The sequence below is a fragment of the Lonchura striata genome, chromosome 3 (genome assembly GCF_046129695.1).
Source record: "Lonchura striata isolate bLonStr1 chromosome 3, bLonStr1.mat, whole genome shotgun sequence".
In the NCBI taxonomy this organism is placed as follows: Eukaryota; Metazoa; Chordata; class Aves; order Passeriformes; family Estrildidae; genus Lonchura; species Lonchura striata.
Genome location: NC_134605.1, coordinates 85,513,056 through 85,532,198, shown reverse-complemented (window position 1 = coordinate 85,532,198; position 19,143 = coordinate 85,513,056). Strand labels below are relative to the sequence as shown.

At 38.5% G+C, this 19,143-nt stretch overlaps 1 protein-coding gene across 2 annotated transcripts in view; it reads right to left on the bottom strand.

Annotated features, from left to right (window-relative positions):
* Positions 1–17,870, bottom strand: part of LMBRD1 (LMBR1 domain containing 1) — a 66,142-nt gene extending 48,272 nt beyond the window's left edge. Inside the window, exons 1-5 of one of the 2 annotated variants that reach the window (XM_021530149.2) lie at positions 17,741–17,870; positions 17,097–17,273; positions 9,064–9,124; positions 4,513–4,610; positions 3,448–3,515 (exon numbers count right to left, since the gene is read on the bottom strand). In XM_021530149.2, the coding sequence (XP_021385824.2) occupies positions 3,448–3,515; positions 4,513–4,610; positions 9,064–9,124; positions 17,097–17,273; positions 17,741–17,800 (464 nt within the window). In that variant the 5' untranslated portion in view covers positions 17,801–17,870. The remainder of the gene's footprint in view (positions 1–3,447; positions 3,516–4,512; positions 4,611–9,063; positions 9,125–17,096; positions 17,274–17,740) is intronic. The other variant, XM_021530150.2, reaches the window with a different exon arrangement.
* Between the last annotated feature and the right edge of the window lie 1,273 nt (positions 17,871–19,143).

The following is a 19,143-nucleotide window of genomic DNA, read 5'->3' as shown; positions in this document are numbered from 1 at the left end:
GCTAAACCAACTGTGTGCACATATAATCATCACATCAAAACCAAACTGATACTCTGCCAAAAAAAAAAAATCAACATTTTAAGTCATTATTTGAATTTCTAAGGATAATGTCTTGACTGTGCAAGAGGCAGACTGAGGGCTAGCATTTGCTTAAGCTGACATGGTTGTTGACTTAGGATTTATGCCTCTAGTAGTAATTCTTTCTGTACAACAGCATCCAGACAAAATGAAGACACAGGTATTAAAATCAAGTTAGGCAACATTTCTACTTACAAATGATAAAAAGAAGTAACTGCAGGTTTATTTGCTAAAAATGGTTAAAGGAGACAGAATATAGCTCAAGTCCTTTTTATTTTCGCACAACTACAGATTTGCTATTTGTGGACCACACGCAGGGAACAAACAAGATGGAAGAACATTTTATGATATTTATAACTTGCTTGCTTTCTTTTTCCCCTGAGAAAATAGTCTCAGAAAAAAAAAAAAAGAATCCTACCTACAACCAGCATGTCAAAGGACACTAATCAGAGCAGAGGCTACTGAATGCATTATACTCTTCAATTAGTACTCAGATAAACTTTGACTGAAGGAGATGGACATCTGATTCTGCTCCTGCTCAAGTTCCATAGGCCCCAGAAAGGAACACAGGAGTTATAAATGCAGGTAATGCTAGCAAACAATACAGCTCAGCTCTGATGTCTGATACTTGGAGTTCTGGACACGAATCAAATTATTAACTGTGGTAATTTTAAGAATAGAAGCAAATAGCTATGCTGTTCAAAACACATCCTGGGTAAATTATGATTAAAATCTAGATCAATATCTAGACTGCAGAACAAAAAGTACATGCAAGACAAGCAGTTTAAAACTATTCACTCTCAGCAGGGCTAATACACAAGTGTAGATAGATAAAGTTTGATCCTTAAATCAAGAGTGCCATTAACTGTCATCCTTAGGAAATTATTTTTCAACATACCAGATTTAGACTCATTTCCTTAAGTGAGTTCTGCTGTAATATAATTTGCATAACTATTTATAGGATAATTAGATATATTCATAGCTTTTTAAGAGCTAACAGTTCTAGAAAATTTAAGGTACCCAGTTTAATTCTAAACACTGACAGCCAGAGAAGCATGCATTTTGGAACCAAATGTTCATTACCCTGAAACCCAGCCTTTTTTTCATACTAGACTGCTTCAGGGCTCCTTAATGTAGATTACAGTATGTCAAGCTCCTTGACAAGCACATGACACTCAGAAGCAGTAGAGGGAAAGTGCCTAACTTATAGGAAGGGAAAAGTATAAGTAAAAACTAGTTCAGAGCATCCCAGTATAAATTTGCCCTATACTCTGCTTTTCATGGTACTCTGCATCAAGTTATTTGTGTGCAGAGGATTTAAGTATTTCAGACATGCAGTTTTGCCAGACAACTGTTTTGTAACAGACAAGTAAGAGGTACAAACACTACTCTTTATAACAATTTGGACAATAACATCCTGCTCACTGAGCTGTTTTATCAAGTCAGGAAAACCTCCAAGACTATGTGGCACAAAACAATTTGTTTCCCAAAATAGTCACAACCATCTCTAGTGGAGGAAGGGCAACATCCCAGTAAGAAAAAGACACTCAAACTCTGAGCTTAATATAGCTTTTATAATTCATTTGAGGACAGATGACCAGGAAAGAGGCAAAAACTTGCTTATGTAGACCTTTAAAACTATTTAATGATAAATTATTTACTGACCACTTTTAATCATACAGATTACTTCCTAAACCAATCAAATGGAGGCTGTCTGACTGAGACACTAGTGAGGTAAGCACAGGAAGAAAGACTATTCACTAGGCACTCACCAGGAAATATTCCTACCCCTCCTCACTCTCAACCTGTGTGCAGAAGCACTCTAGTCCATTAAGCCTAGACACCTACAGTAAAACCCAGTACATAAAATTCCAGTCTATTTTAACATTACTCTGATCCTAACCACCAGTGTGAGAATCCTCTACTACTTCAAGACTAGTCTTCACTACCACATTCAGTCAAACCACTCAGAAACTTCAGCTCCAATGTGTTTATCTCTTTCTGATCACACTGGACTTCTGTGGCCACTCTCTGCCCCTGCTATGAAAAAAGCTGACTAAGAGAAGTAACTTCAGAAAAATCATACACATAAACACTGAGATATATGCTATTTCATTTATACAAAACAATACTGGAAATAGAATTCACATTTTTCTTCAGCATAGTCACCTCAGTTGCCTCTAAAACAGAGCCTTTTCTCCTTGAAGGGAGTCTTGCAGTTTCACTGAAAAGGGCAATACACATACTGGGAGGGAGGAATGAACATGCTTACACCTACTGAGGATTCAGCTGACACTTACTAGAGACACCATCAAGATTTCTAAACTGGATGTGTTTTGTATAGTATTCTATATATGTATTGTATAGATAAATGTATCTATACCTACAATGTGAGCTGACAGAAATAGCTTTTGCCATAAATTTTAGTAATATTTCTAGACAATGATTAAGGTAATAAACTCCTACAATATCTTATAAGAGCAAATACCTTACTTTCATTTAAAAGGACAAGACACTTGATAGAAGCATACCTTTTAACTTTTATCAAAACTGAAACACTATTCCAGTAAGATGGTATAAAACTGAAGTGTTAATTTCACTTTAGTTTCTACTTCACACTCCAGTACTTTGATATGGATCATTTTAGCACACATTTTGCAATTTTCACCAACTTGATTGCTGCAGTCAAAGTGCTAAAAAGTTTATGAAACATATCAGAAAGATTCAGTACTGGTGTGCATGTCATGCTTAATGGTGATCTGAAATCCATTTTCTGTGACTACTTTGAGATTCAGAACAACAGTACTTGCTACAAACAGATTACTCACTTCAGTAACATTTGCCTTTTAAACAGATGCCAGCAAAAGCATACATACAAGGCACAATTAAGTCAAATATAACATCACACTACACTTACATTCTTCAGACAACATTTCTGTTCAGGAAAGTATAAGCATATAACATCAAATAATTTTCCTAAGAAGCTGTTTTGCAATGTCCATTTCAGGAAAAGGACTTCAGAAAAGCAAAAAACTATTTGATAAACATAGATAAGGACAAATTTTTTACTACCTGTTGTACACTGAAGTATTAATGTAGTTGTGTCAAAGCCACCACATCCTTGATACCAATTCACACTGCAGGTTCAGTCAGCTTGGAAGCACAAGCATCCCCACAATTAAGAAAATAATTTTATCTTCCAGTAAAACTCTTACTTTTCAGGCACATAATTCTCAGGATACTTAAACCCTATTAGTGATTAAGCTGATGTTGATTATACAGATCGAGCATATCATAATTTACCTCTTAGAAGCACAGAACTCTGATAAACAAATCTCGCATAGAACAGTGCTCAATACAAATACTTACCCAATTAACAGAAGAACTGCACAAATTGTGATGAATCCCAGAGTGTATTTGAGTGCAGTTTTAACCTGCTGAATATTAAAGACAAAGATAATACATTGACAAAAAATTAATAAAAAGGGATTTGTGCAAACTATGAAGAACTATACTTAGCATAACAAGTATTCTACAAAAAAAACTCCATAATGAGCATGACTAGTTAGATATCTAAGTTATAAGCACACATTCTTGAAGCATCCCATAGCTTGAGAACTGTCAACAAAGAATTCTATTTTCATCATAAGCTATGCATTTGAGCAGCTGTGGCTGGAAGCCTGCATATATTCAGTGCAAATACACTCAAAGAAAATACTACTAATACTTTCTATCACGGCTATTATTAAAAGTCTTCTTATGTTAAGGTTACAACTAAACAGAAGGGAAAACAATCATGATTAATTGATTAGAAGCTTCTTCAGAGAAGTATTTTCATTTGAAATGTAGCACCTTACTGGCATGCAGTTACTGTATTCCCTGGAAGATCTCAAGCCAGTGTATTACAAAATTAAACACTTTTGTAATGCACTGGCTTGTAAACAAGTTTTTGTTAGCTTCAGGTAAATGACTACTGCCTACTTCAAGAAAAAAGCAAACACTAAAGTAGAAAGACACGAAATTTAAGTACCTATTTCAGAATCAGATCCATCTTCCTATTCTCTACTTTAAAAGCTGTCACTATATATGGCTTTTATTCCATGGAGTCTCCCATAAGAAGTTTTAACTTCCTGTGTATGACATCTTCCTCAAAAGATTTTTTTTAGAAAGTTTAAAGACTTCATGAAGATGCAGACATTAATTACTTATCTCACTAAAGTTTCATTTCATGTGAAACCTCTGTGCTTAGACTAGATGATGTCAGACTATGTCTCTAAGAGCTGCTCCAGGATTTTTATGAAACTATAGTAATAGACTTTATATATTACAATGTTAATGCCATTTCTAAGTTAAAAAAAAACATTTTTGGTTTCATATTTTGGCTATATTAATTTGTCATTTCATTGCTTGGTGCATTTGCTAGAGTAAACTTACTGAGCATGTGTTGCCATCATCTTCTTCCTTCTCCTCATAATAGAAATAGACAAAGGGAATCCACAGAAAGACACAGAACAGAATGATCGAGTACAGAGCTAGGAGGAAGAATTAAATTAAGACAGTTACATTGGCAATTCATTTACTACACAGTAATTCAAAGGAAATAATAAAACATTCATTTCCTCTCATTCTAGCTTTTAATTTCAGGCATTGAAAACTTAGTAAGATTCACCAACTAACATACAAACTATTACTGTTTTGTGAACTGCAAAGGATTTTAAAGTGAACCCTTTCAGACTAAGGATTTCAGCTCCATCTTCAATTCAGCAATAACAAAAGACTAAAAGTAATCAACTGTATGCAAGTGATATATAATACTAACACACTACCTTAAAGCATAGTGAATAAAAGCAAGCTAAGCCACCCAATAGATTGTTGCTCAAAAAATGCATATCACATGGAATTAATTTAAAGCTATTTTCATCACTAGACTCAGTATCAGATTATCCTATTTAAAATAAGTACATCATGGGTGAAAGACATGGTTGTTATTGACCTCAATTCACAAAACAAAACAAGCTGTAGCAATGTAGTATCATCAATTCATGGTCCCTTTTTAAAAGAAGAACTAATTGGAGAATGCAAAAGGTATGTAACCACATAGCTACTAAACCAAGACAATCTTACTATCCTGACACTTTGATGCACAGGTGATCATAAGAAAATAAAAGGTTTAACATGTCTTAACAAATACTGTCAAGTTCTGAAGACATTAAGACAGCTGGCCAAAATCAATTGGAGTGACTAGCCAATGGTATGAAAAGAAAAGACCAATTTCAGGTAGAGAATTTCCAGTTTAAATCTTCAGCTCTCTGTATTTTAAGTTGAACATGCTTTAGGACATGATTATTTAGTAGAAATCCTTTAGTACACCATATTATACTATGAACATTGCAGAAGTCCATTAGGCAATTAAAAACTGAAGCAGCATGTTACAGTATTTGCAACCTGCAAGAAAAGTATCCTGGAATAGTTTATTAAGCGTTCAAAATGTCAGAAGTGCTAAACAATCAAGACTGCTTGTGCTGGAACAAAATTGCACCTTTAGGGAATTAATAAAAGTACTCAGGACCACATAAGTCCTGTAATCTTCATGTTTGCCTCATTTTACGTGACTAATCAACACCTTTCCATATACACATATATATGCAATTAAAGCCTTTCCATAAATACAATCATTCCCAACTTAAGTTTGTGACCTCTTATCTTGGCTAGTGCACTCCTCATAGTGCTCACCTGCCCCAAAGAAATCTACCTCAGTATTTTTTTCCTGAAGTTGCTATAGAAGCCAAATAAAGTATCAACACAAAATCTAAATATGAATCACAAATTATATGTAAATAGAATTCATTCTTTGGAAAAATATTTCAAAGTGTTAAAGGTATCTACTCTTTAGCTTGAGTTAGTATGGCAATGCAAGAAGAGAAAAATTCTCAGTTCATGAACTCTCTCATTTGCCAAGAGCAAATTCAGTGCTCTTGAAACCTCAAACTCAAAAAAGAAGCCTTCCTAGATATTCTACAGCAGTAGTCATACTAGTTGACTATTGTGAATACGTGTGACTTTCAATTTATGTTCTAGCACATTGCTCCCAGAAAAATTACCCTAATCAGGAAAGTGTTTCTGTAGATCAACTCCACAGTATTTGTCAAGCACAGCTCCAGATGTCTCATAGTACTGAGAAGGGCTTCCTCTAGAACTAGACCATAAAAACATGAAGTCATATTTAACTTGCACTTAGTTCCTAGAAGCCCAAATTCTTGCGTTGATGACTTGGTGTCAATGACTTATCAAACATTTGCAGTAAGCAGACAAAACTCCAAGTAAAAATCATCCAAGTAATACCACTTGCCCTTTTGGATAAATTCTTACTCTAAAAACTTCAACCTAAGAATCACTATACTTTTGCTGACTTAAAAAGGAAATGGAAAATCTAAAGCTTAGCATAGAACTCAAAGCACACTTGAAGAGACCCCATAAAATTTAGCACACAGTCCTTGCCACACTGTAGCTGGGAGTCATCTAACACATGTAGGTCAAGATCTTGGTCTCTCTCACAAGAAGGTTAGAATCTATCAATAATACCCTTTTCACTATACACAAAATTTCATCAAAGGACACTGAACATCAAGGTGGCTCCAACAGGTAGTATTTACTCACTAGAAGAACTACACAACACCTCCAGGTTACTGTAAATTGTTTCAACCTCGTTCTTTGAGATACAAAGCAAACTGTGTTGGACAGTTTTCAATTATAACACTTTCTGAAAAGAGTTTTCCCTCCAAACTGACATGCTTATTTAGAGCATTTGCCAACCACTGATCATTGTTCAATCACTAAAGTACTGTGAGGCATGTTCTATTACATTTAAGTTTAGAAATAGTAACATACTAAGCCACTATGGCTTCAAGGCATTATTTGACTCATTTCCTAAGAAAAGCTTTTAGGCTGCTAAAATCCCACTTCAAGATACAGAGAGGTACCTCATTTACCATTCTACCAACACAAACTCGTTCTGTTTTTGTATTAGTCTAGCCAAGAAACCAGGTGGGTATGAGAAACAGAACACTTTTCATGGGGGCTAACAACTATGAAAAAAAGCAAAAAAGCTTTTCTATATTTAGTTACAGCTTTATCAGTAGAAAGCAATGCAAGTAGCAAAATGATTAATATTCTAAAAACAGTTAAATTCCAGTCTCCAAATTCTTGCCATAATTACAAGTAACCTGGATTGAAGGACAATGACCTAAGTGTACCAATTCTTAATACCATAAATTGTCAATACACCTACACAAGTCAAGTAGGATCTATATAGGTATCTCCCCATTTTCAGGAGACAAGAAAATATGGGTATTCATGCTCTTAAGTACAAAAGGGTACTATCCAGAAGTGAAGGTACTTCACTTCTGCTCATCCTGTCTGTTGAAAAATAAAAAGCCACAATCAAATATTTTCTTAGGAAGATAGCAAAAAAAGTGGAATAATATTACAATGGAAGAGTGCTGAACTTTCTCCTCAGCAGTTATGTCACTATGCTGCAACAGCAGCAGTGCACTAGATGATGTAGGAGAGGCATTGTGTTCTATATATGATTTTTGGAGACTTCTGAAAAACAAGTTACTGTTATTGTTCACTTCAACACAGCTCTAGTTACAAAACCAGTTATGCAAAGGTGTATCTACTCAAATTAAGATGACAAGAGAAAAAAATTTAAAACCATGTTTAAATCTCTACCACCATCTGGAGGATATGCTATGAAATAAGACATTTTCCTACAGTATTTCAAGTAGACCTGTACAGTACAGAAAGGCCTAAAACAAAGGTGATTTTCCCAATTTAAGTTTAAATATTTTTCAAAAATTAGTTCAAGATTGACCAAAACATTCAGCTAACCCAAAACACCTTACAGAAATTAATCTGTCTCACAAATCTATAGCAAAAGTCCACAGAAGAACTTGATTATTCCACCTTATGAGCTGTGAAATATTTGGTCTGTTAAATAAGACTGTTAAACTACAAAGAAAAGAAATCAAATACGAATCAATTCCACTATTATAAAGTGAAGACTCTGTGTTAAAAGTTCCTTTTTAAAAATTGAAGTCTTCTTACTACTTTTGACGTTATTCATTTTTATGCTGAGTCAAGCCAATTCTAGTTTGTCACTATCACTGGCATGCAATAATTAATCTGTAATTTAACAAAGTAAGTCCACTATTTTAAATCATTTCCTGATCTAAAAAATATTTTCAAAAGAACCACAATAATCTAAAAGAAAAAAATTCAAGTCTTTGGAAATGTGGCCAAAAGTAGGCAACCACCTCTGAGTTTGCACTATTAACTGAAACAAACATTTCACCCAAACTGTGCTGAGCACATTTTTATATTCACTACATATATTCAGTAGTAGTAAAACCTCTCACAAGTTTCATAAGGACCACTAAAAAACTGATATAAGACTACACAGAGGTTTGCTGAACAGTTATTTTATTTCAGTGACTTTTTAAAATATTAGTTCTATTCAGGATTACTACTTTTGAATCAACTCCTTTATGCTCCTCCACAGTAACTGTTACTTGGAACACAGTAGATGCTTAATCTGAACACTTAAAAGTGTTGCACTCACTGTTGCATTAACTTTATACATGGTGTAATATACATATATATATACAAGTTTCACACTGTTGCATATGTTAGGTGCTACAAAGGTTACAGCAGAACCATGCGTTTTTCCTTAATGGACCACTAAATACACACACAGGAAATATGTGAACCACAGATTATACAACAGAAACCTTAGCCTTTTCAGGAACTGCCTTCAGGATGTTTGCATTACTAGGGGACTCTTGAACAAGAGAAAAAATATTCTCTTAAGAGCACTAAGACTCATGTTTAACCAAAAAGGGATAACCCAATATGACCTCTAAAACTTCATTACTTCACTTAAAAGTCCTATTATTTGAAAAAAAAAAAAAAAGCTAAAATACTTACTGTAATACCCATAAAGTACAGTGTCTTCTATTTGTCTTGAAACATTAGCATCAGCCCAAACCTAGCAAAAAAGGACAGAAGCATTATTATCAAATGTTGTAAAAAACTACATGAGAATCAACCACTCAAAGACACAAATAGAGGGAGAGTGTTAAAAATGCTACTTCTAAAGAATTCCATACTAGACTGCTGCCAACTATGAAAACCACTGGGCGAACAGGAATAAGCAGAGAACGGTTTCACAAAAGGAAGGTTTTAGACCCAAATGAACATTAAGTAGTTTTGGCAGCTCCCATAGAGGTTCTGCTAATTCCCAGAGTATCTTTATAAGAGTCTCTGAAGATAATCATAGAATGGTCTGGGTTGAAAGGGATCTTCAAGGGATCACCTAGTCCATCCATCCTGACACAGGCAGGAACACCAGGTTGCTCAAAGCTCCATTCAACCTGACCTTGGAATGCTTCTGGTGATAGGCATCCACAACTCCTCTAGGAATCCTGTTCCAGAGAACCATCAATGTCACGAACTTATTCTTTATAGCTAATTCTACATTCTCCATTTAAAGCTGTTGCATCTTCTTCTGCATCTACAGGCCCTGGTCAAAATTGTTTCTACATCTTTCTTATAAGCTGTCACTATACAGAAAGGCTGTAACACCTCCACAGTACCTTCTCTTCTCCATGCACAACCACCCCAGCTCTTTCAGACTGTCTTCACAGGAGACGTGTTCCAGATCTGATGGTTTTTGTGGCCTTGTTTTAACAGCTTTCTTGTGCCATGGCCACACAGTTGGAAAAAGTACACAATGACAACACTTCCATCACAGAATAGCTTTGTTTAAAATTTGCACATACAGATGCAACAATATTTAGGCATAAAAAAAACTTTTTATTATGCTCAGTTATATATAATTCATTAACTTTTATTTTTATTAGTTATTACATCAGTTTAAGCTATCATCTGCTATTTCAGAAGTACAAGACTTCACTTTTTTGTTTGACGAAGACTTGAATTACATGAATATTCAACTTGGAAATATCTAATTTTACAAGTCAAGTTCCAAGAGCACTTATATCCCTGATATGAACAAAAGCAGAAGTAACTGCACTACTCAGTCCTGGGGAATGATCCAGAGACTAGAAGCAATGAAAGTCAAACTGCAACTCTTAACTATGCTGGAAACTGCAGTCAGCCAGATGGCTGAAATCAAGTTCTTGTGCCCATTCCCTCTCCTCCAAGAGAGGAACTACTGGTTTAAGGAAGGTAATTATTTTATGACAATCGTTGGCAGACAAACTCAGGGACTGAATACAATGGTCCAATGCTGCCAGTATAGCTTAAACATATTTCAGAATTGTTCTAGTTTTGTGGGATCCAATCTATATGTGGTCAAGAGCAAGAAAGTAGTTACCCACAAGCAGAATTTTTTAAAAGCTAGAGAACACACTAACATAACTGAATTGGTGAAAAAAAAAATGCAGTACTGTCAAAGCCTTTTTCCTTTCTGTAACCAGGCTTTGTTTCTTCAAACTGATAAGATCAATCCCTTTTAGTTGTAAAGACACACACACTAACAGGGAGATATGAAAATGCAAATAAGCACACTACTTAAACATTGCTCCCATACAACATAAAGACACTTTGGCATTTGGTTTAGCAGTTCTCTCAGAATTGCATAAAGTAATCTGGCATATGGGCTTGATGACATATCAAGAACACATTTTCTATTACCTCAGAAAATCAGCACCAGTTTCCTTTTTCTTACTATATTAAGACTTCCAGTAGGTCAGTTTACATTAAGATTTTAAAATTCACTGTATGAACTAAATTAGATTATCATCCAGCCGGAATTTGAGCAGAACAGTACACATCCATTTTGACATCTAATGAGCAAAAAATAAAAATGAAAAATATTTTAGCAGAAGGGGCAGAAGCAACACCTGAAGTATCTGTGAGGTACAGAATAAGTTCAGTTTGTGAAGACTGCCAGGCTAACACCCAACAGCATTTTGAAAAAGAAATTTCTAGACATTTGGATTAAAATACACCACAAAAGAATTGATTACAATAAGTAAGGAACAGATACATTTAAGTTGCCACATGTTAAATATTAAGAAAATGCTTTCTTTAATCAAGCCTAAGGGAAAACCAAAACTGAAATGGACTGTGCATTACTTGATTCCAAGTAGCTACCAGAAAAAAGATCTGTCCTATGAGCAATGGAAACATTTAAAATGCACAAAAACCAAGAACAAGCAAGAAAAGCAGCAGTGAGACCCAGAGTTTAAGAGGCACACCCACTGTATAGAAGAGGTAGCTAGTAATAAATACAACACGGCTTAGCTGCCCAAGAACTGCTTCTCCTTCAGCTACAGAAAAGCACTTTTAACCCAATACAGATGTAGAACTTCAAACATTGCAATTGCTTTTTATTTTGCTTTTCAAATTAAGGTGCATACAGGATCCGAGTATTATACTAGGAAACATACACTACACCATATTAAAATAGTGAGCTGCTACATTACACTAAACAAACTCAAATTGCAAATGTGTGCATTTCACCATTACTTACATCTGCCTCAGAATATAAACTTTGCATTACTCTGCATAAGAAGGATTTGTAATGCAAGCAAATTCAATGGTATATCATAATTATTATGTCAGCTTTCAGTCAGCTGCTGAAGCCCCACATTTAAACAAACTAAAAAGCAAAATTCTAACTGGCAAATTATCCATATGCACACACCATCAGCAACTCAAAGGCAGTAACCAGTTCATCTGAGCTGTTTCAAAGGCTAGTGAGAGCAGCACTGCCTTGTCAAAAGCAAGTGCTGCTACCTAATGAGTATCAGAGCTCTGACAGTCTTAGCATCTCTGGCGACATACTAAGCTGCCAGGTATAAGAATTTACTCAACTAGCACATCAGGACTCAGCTGAGAACTCATCTGGACAGCATCCTAGAGCTAGTCTTTTTCTTTTCCATTAATTACAACCCAAGCTTACAGTATATACAGCAAATGGCTTAGAAGCACAATAGATTAGGGAGGTGAAAACTCATACTGCCTTCAACAAACAGTTTAAGGTGTGAAAATGGAACCATAAATTCTCTTAGGACCTGCAGAAATCAGGCATTCTGCACTGTTATGCTGTTCTTCATTTTGTTCCATGCAGTTTAGCAAACATGTAGCACCTTTAAAATACCTGTACCAATGCATTGAACTGAGAGACAAGGGAAACCACAAATTGCAATGATACATGCTATGAGCATGATGATCCAGATTAAACTATTATGCTTGAGTATTTTGTAACCTAGATCACATTAATAAAACATGTAAAAAGTACATATGCTAGTAAAACGTTGCTATGTAAGTAAAGATGTAAAAAGCAGCTTAAGACACTTAAAGCTTACCTAAATGCTAAATCCAAAGCAAAGCTCCCTTAGAAGATTAATTTTATAATCAAATTCATGGAAAATTAGTTACAATGAGCACTTGCTCCTACATTAATCATTGAGTAGTCTTTCTTCTCCCAGCAACTCTGTCCAGTTAGTGACTCATGTTAACATATTTTAACAGAACAGTATTATTCAAAATATACCAATAACTTCCCCACATAAAACCATTGTAAATTAATCTGACTTTCCACAGTTTTTGGTGAGGAACAGCCATGAATTTCATTCTTTTTTCATTAAATTTGACATTTTTACTGTCACTGCTGTAAGACTTTCATGAGTACCCAGGGAAGCTAGCTCCCATTATCTACAAATGTCCCTTAAAGCTTAAAGTTATGCAACATTACAGGTCTCAGTATTTGTGATGTTTCATCAAATGTAGATGAAGCACTCATTCTGCTTAGCCTCTCCCAAAGCTTAGGCAACAAAAGGAAGATGCAGTATGAAAGACTGGAGTCATAGCATGGTTAGTTATGAAGAAATTTCCTATCCAGATCTCAGATCTTCCAGCCTGTTACCTCCAAAATGGGACAGCACAAGGATTTTGACTACCAGTCGGAAAGTAGCATCCAGAAACATGCACATCTCAGCCCCATCTGCCTAGCAACAATGTTTTGGCCAAGTATTATTGCCTCATAAGTAGTAATTCTTACTCAGGAAGACGGCATGGTCTCAGTCAATAATAACTTCTCCATTAGCACCTTTCTGAAAATAAAAACCCTGGACATTTCTAGTGGTTTTGTATTCTGAACAGCTACATAATGAGTTGTTCCCCTCTTACCCTCCCAAGATGCAAAAAAACTTTAAATGGTCTGCAAAAAGTACCTCCCATTAAGCAGATGCTACTATTTGAATCATTAAGAGGACAACTGGCTTTTAACAGCTCATGCAGACACCCAAGGCTTGTGAGCATTCAATCTTAACCAGACTGAAAGAAATGCAGCTGGCTTTTAACTTAATATAGTAGCAAGAATTCATACATTTCAAAGAGAAAATGAAAGGTTTCATCACCTTCCCTGCCTTCTGCTAAAACAGTAGGAAAATGACAGTACAATGGATGCGAACACCCTTGTTTCAAGCAGTCTTCCTGCTGCAGGACTGCATCAGCTATGCTTTAAATATTTATGAGACTTGTAGGTCAAACTCAGAAAACTTGGGTTCCAGCAGCAACATTACGTTTTTAAGCTATGGCAAGGTTTTCTTTTCCTATGTGTTAGTTGTAAGTTTTCAGATCAAACAGATCAGATGCAACTGGAATCATTCGAAGTTCTTTGAAATAAACTAAAGCACTGACATTGCTCACAGTCAAAACCTTCAAGCTGCAGTGGTTCTGTTGAACATTATCAGGACTTCACTTGCAAGGTAATACTCAAGTTTTTTATTATCATTAAACCAAAATCCTCCTTTCCTACTTAACAGTACGAGGAATCAAAGTAATCCCACCCTCCAGAAAAGGTATTACAGTGAATTCTACTATGCAAAACTTACCAATACCAAACCTGCTCAATTCACTGAGTATAAAAACTTTAAGATAATATTTGGTAAGTTTTAAAATATGGGGAGATACACCATTATGTGCTAAATGCTACAAGCCACTTTTACCATAAATGATAATTTGTAGTAATTGAAAGATGTATGAACAGTATCTTAACAGTCCTGTTGAAATGAACAAAGCCTCAAGGTAACAAAGGCTGACTGAGACATAGCATACAGCCCTTGTCAAGGAAGGCACTTCAGAATACATCATGGAAAAGGGCTACACAACACTTTAAAGTGAATTCCTCCAGGAAGAAACATAATATTCACAAGCTTCAGAAAAAGATACTCTGCTTGGGTATTACAGTTTAGTCAATCTTTGTAGCCAGGACATACCATCTTCCCTTGTCACAGAACACACACAAAATTCACAATGAGAACATTGAACCATCAAAGCCTTCAATTTAACCTCTGCTGTTAGTGTAACGTGATTCTCCAGGTTTGCTACAAGCTTATTCACCTTGTATACCCTCAGCTATATTTACAAGTTGACAGTAGGGTCAGATACATTAAAAAATGAACTGAAAGTTCACATATAGTACCTCTTTCAAGTTGAGCACCCTTGTTTCTCATAACTTTTAACATTGATACCAGGAATTACAGCTGGGAAGTAGAAGAAAAAATTTTTTACTTAGAATCTGGGAAGTGCCACTACTCTTTTGGCATCAGCTCTGAAATCATCCGGTTGGAGTTTTTTTATTAACTACTAATTTATCTATAGAGAATAGCATCCACATCTGCTACCTGGATCTCCCTCAAAAAGTCACCAAGATTAAAGACTTAACTTACTCTGCCCATCCAAAGACACAAAGGTTTCTTGCCAGTCACAGTCCTTCAGACCCCAGCATCATTTATAGGATCTTGGAAGTGTTGGGCTTGAAAGAACGGTCCTGTAATCTTCAGGAAATATTCTAAACACAATTCAGTCTAGCCTACTTGCGAAGCAATGGCAGGAAAGAAGGGCAGTTTAAAAGCTTTAACAACTCATGAAGACCACAGAATAATACAAAATACTAAATTGAAAGGGACCATCAGGATCCATCAGGACCACCACTCCCAGTCCTGTGCAGGACATCTTGTGCCTCATTTTAAGATGTTGTCAGCCTCCTACCTCAGCATTAGCCCTGAACTGAAATTACTGAATCCATAAAGCTGTTTTTACCTATAGGTTTGTAGGTGCTGACTGATTTCAAATTCACTCAACTTAGAAGGCCAAATTACTATTTCTATACTATAATTTCAACACCTATGTTTGGATCAAATGCATTAATGTCAGTAGATCTCATGTTATTTCTGCAAAGCTGGAAACTCAATTCAGCTGAGACTTAAAAGACACAGAAGAATGCTTCTTTAAGGCAATATGGAGCAACTGTATTTCAACAAGCCATGAGAAGTATCTACAAACATTAGGATCTAAGCAGGACAAAGAAGCCTCAAAAGCATAGGCAAAAAAGTACTTGACAAAAAGTCTTTATCACAAGCATGAAGGTTTGCTCTCATTACAATTTTTAAATAGCATCTACCCACCGCCCCATATATCACAGTATGTGTCCATTAACAAGGAGATCAGTTAATGAAAAACAGCATTATAAGTAGTTTTTCTTCTAGTAATTGTATTTCCTTAACTAAATTTGTAGTGACTGCATAACCACCTTTGATGACCTGTTCTCACAGGTTTGTTTCTAATCAGGCAAAGTATACATTAGCAAAAAGGTGTCCTTTGCAACAGTGAATTCTGCTTAGTCCCCCCAATGTGCATTTTTCAGCTGGACCCCATTGCATCATGGTTATTTCTCTAGATACTTAGGCTCAATGTATTTAAGACTATTATTTTCATTGAATTGCTAGAACCCTGACATATGAAAGTTCTCTTCCATCTTCTATAATGACTTTAATTCCAAACAAGCAAGATCTAAAAAACACAAACTTCTCAGAATAACATTGAGCAACAGCTTAATTTATTAACCCTGAGCAATAAAGATGACAAAAAACACATCACAGCTCAATTCTAAAGGTTTCTCATTACTTGCATTTATATAAGCACCAACCAAAAAGCACTGCACTAGCTGCAAGCTAGTTTTGAAGCATTACACAGATCTGGCAAGACCTATATCTTCCTTTGGAAGTAGGGCTGGAAGGGAATACAGTCCGGTGTGCAGGCATTCACCCTTCTCCCACTCCATCATTTGTTTCAGGATCATAACTTTTACAAGAGATCCAGTTAACCTCCAAACCCAAGTAAGTTGCTACTCAAATTAACTACATGCTCCAGTATGACTTCTTGTTACACACAATGTCCCCACAAAGACGCAGAGCCAATACCTTCAAGAATTCTTCTTGAAAATTCAAGTAATATTTGAAGCATTGGGAAGATCTCTTCCAGAAATACTTAAGAGCAGATGACAGCAAACACTCATCTAATTAGGAACTCATTTTGCATAGCAACCCCCTACAGTTTATAAATGCAGTAATTCAGCTAAGGCTTTATCAGCCAAATAGAGATATTACTACTGCATTCCCCTCTGCCAAGAGTTTCTGCAGCTTTCAAAACGCTTGTTAATTCAGGCTTTACATTGCAGGTAGATTACCACAATAAATCTTTAAATGTTCCAGTACTAATTTTTCTTGCTGACAGAAAAGACAATTAAAATAATCCTAAATTACAAAGGGGCAATACAGTCTATTTTTGAACAAAAGGCAACAAATTTTATTCTACAATGCCCCATCATGATGAACTAAAAAGCAACACTTAAGCCATTTGTTTATATCTTCGGGACAGTACATTCACTCTTATGCACAAGAGAAGGAACAAGCACTTGGAAAAGAGTAGAACATCTGAGAACGCATAGAAGCCAAAACTAAAATCTAGTTCAAATACAAGATATGAGTGCTTTATGCACAGTACTTGTATGCAGTTTTGAGAAAACTCATGTCACTAAAACAGGTATTAGCACTGGTTTCAGACACTTTCACAACCCAGGAGCATCCTTTTGCAACACAAGTGCTTGTTCTGAAGAGGCAATTAACATTTTTTAAAGTCCATACCTTAAATGTACCATTTTGGTTTTTCATGTATGAGACCAAAAATATGTCCACTGGCAGGAGTGCTGATGTGATAAGAGCAACGGCCAAGGCAAAAATTGCTGTTATGGTAGAAATCACTTCACTTTCCCGCCGACTCTGATACTTGCGCACATAAATCCAGCAGAAAATTAAAATGGCCTGAAATACACGGGGAAAAATACTTAGGAGTTGTATATAGCAGTGTTAGCAAGTAGGTACTGATGTTAGACCCTGTACGTACGACTGGTATAGCATACCTTTCACCTTAACACTCGGCACCAGGGTTATACTGACCACACAAAAGTCACTCGCCCTTAAGAGCTGCCCGAGCAACACGGCCAGCGCTCACACCCGGAGCACGCGGAAACACGAGCAGCGCGGCTCGCCGGGCAGAAGGACCCGGCAGCCCCCGCTCCCCGCTCCCCGCTCTGCCCCGCGGCCCCACCGCCGAGGCTCCCGCGGGAGCCGCGGGGCAGCACTCGCGGCGGGGCAGGCTCGGGGGCACGGGCGAGGAGACCGGCCGGGACGCCCAGCACCGGAACAGCGAGCGGCCGAAAAGGACAGCAGCCGGCTCAGGGGAGGGGAGGCGTGAGGGCGCGCCGCAGGGCGGGAGAGCCGTCTCTCACCAGCAGCGCCAGGCCGAAGAGGCACCAGCCCGTCAGCAGGTCGGACGCCGCCGCCGCCATCTTCGCCTCCGTCAGCGGGAGCGCGGCCGGCCCGGCGAGGCGGCGCTTAAGGCGGGGCGGGCTCGCGTCACCGCGGCAACCGCCCGCGCGCCTGACGCCGCGCGGCGCCTGCGCTGCCGGCGGGAGAGCGGCGATTGCCGGGGCGGAAGTGACGGGAGCCGGCGGCCCCGGCCCGCGGCACAGCGCAGCCAACGGGGGCAGGGAGGGGGAATCGGGGCCATGAAGAGCTGTGCGCTCCTCTTGCTCCCGAGAAGGGTTTGCCTGTCCTTCCCTCCTGGGGCCGGGAGGCTGAGACAGGCCAGCTCTCGGTCTTGACCGAGGGACAGCGGGAGGGGGGGAAGGGGGTTTGAGGAAAGGCAAAAGGTGCGCTAAGAAGTATCAAGCACTTTCAGTCCTTTTGGTTTTGCTTCTTGCTGTAAAAGTACCTAAAGCAGGCGTGCGGGCGGTGCCGGCGGGCCGGGGCCGTCCCGCGGGGCTGCGGGGAGGATGTGCGGGAGCCCCGCACCTCGGTGCTCCCGAATAGTGCCGAACTTCGGCAGCATCGCGGCCCGGTGGGAAGCCTCGCTTCGGGACGCCTGCCCGGTGCCCGGCAGCCGTGGCCGGGAGGGGTGCGGGGCTAGGCGGTGCCTTGCGCAGCTCGCTCCCACGACTGGATTTGGTGGCACGGGGAGTGGGAGACCCTCATCTGCAAGGTGCTACCGCGTATCTTAGTCTCTACTTTGCTCTAAGTGCTGCATGCATGCAGTCATGGAGCCATCACGTGGGGAGAGACTTAAAGTGGCCGATTCCGACCGTCCACCCGGCACTTGCCGCTCTAACCCCTAAACCACGAAAGCGCATCACCCAGCACCACATCCGGACACGTCGTGGTGCATCCCCAGGGATGGGGACTCCACCACCTCCCTGGACAGCTTATTCCAATGCCTCACCACCCTAACAGTGAAATTTTTCCCCATATCTAATCTGAATCTCCCCCGTGTCAGTTCCGGGCTGTAAGTTTGGGTACAAAGGGGTTTGCCTGCCTGCAGGAGTGCCCAGGGACAGCCCGGGGCTCTGTCTGGAGCGGGGGCTGCGGTGCCGGGTGTCTGCTGGGTGCGCAGGCAGCTCAGGGCTGGAAATGTCTAAGAGCCTTGCTCGTTCCTCAGCCTTGGTACAAGGGACCCAGAGACCTAAGCAGGCAGGGGTGGCCACATTCATGTCCTGAAACAGATTCGTTTCCTATGTTTCCATTTGCTGTGATAACAAGTGTACTCGTGCCAAGAAAGATGAGATTGAAATTCAGACTCTCTTGTTTGTAGCCTTGTGAGAAGAGACTGATTTGAGCAGGGCGAGCTCAGCCTGGG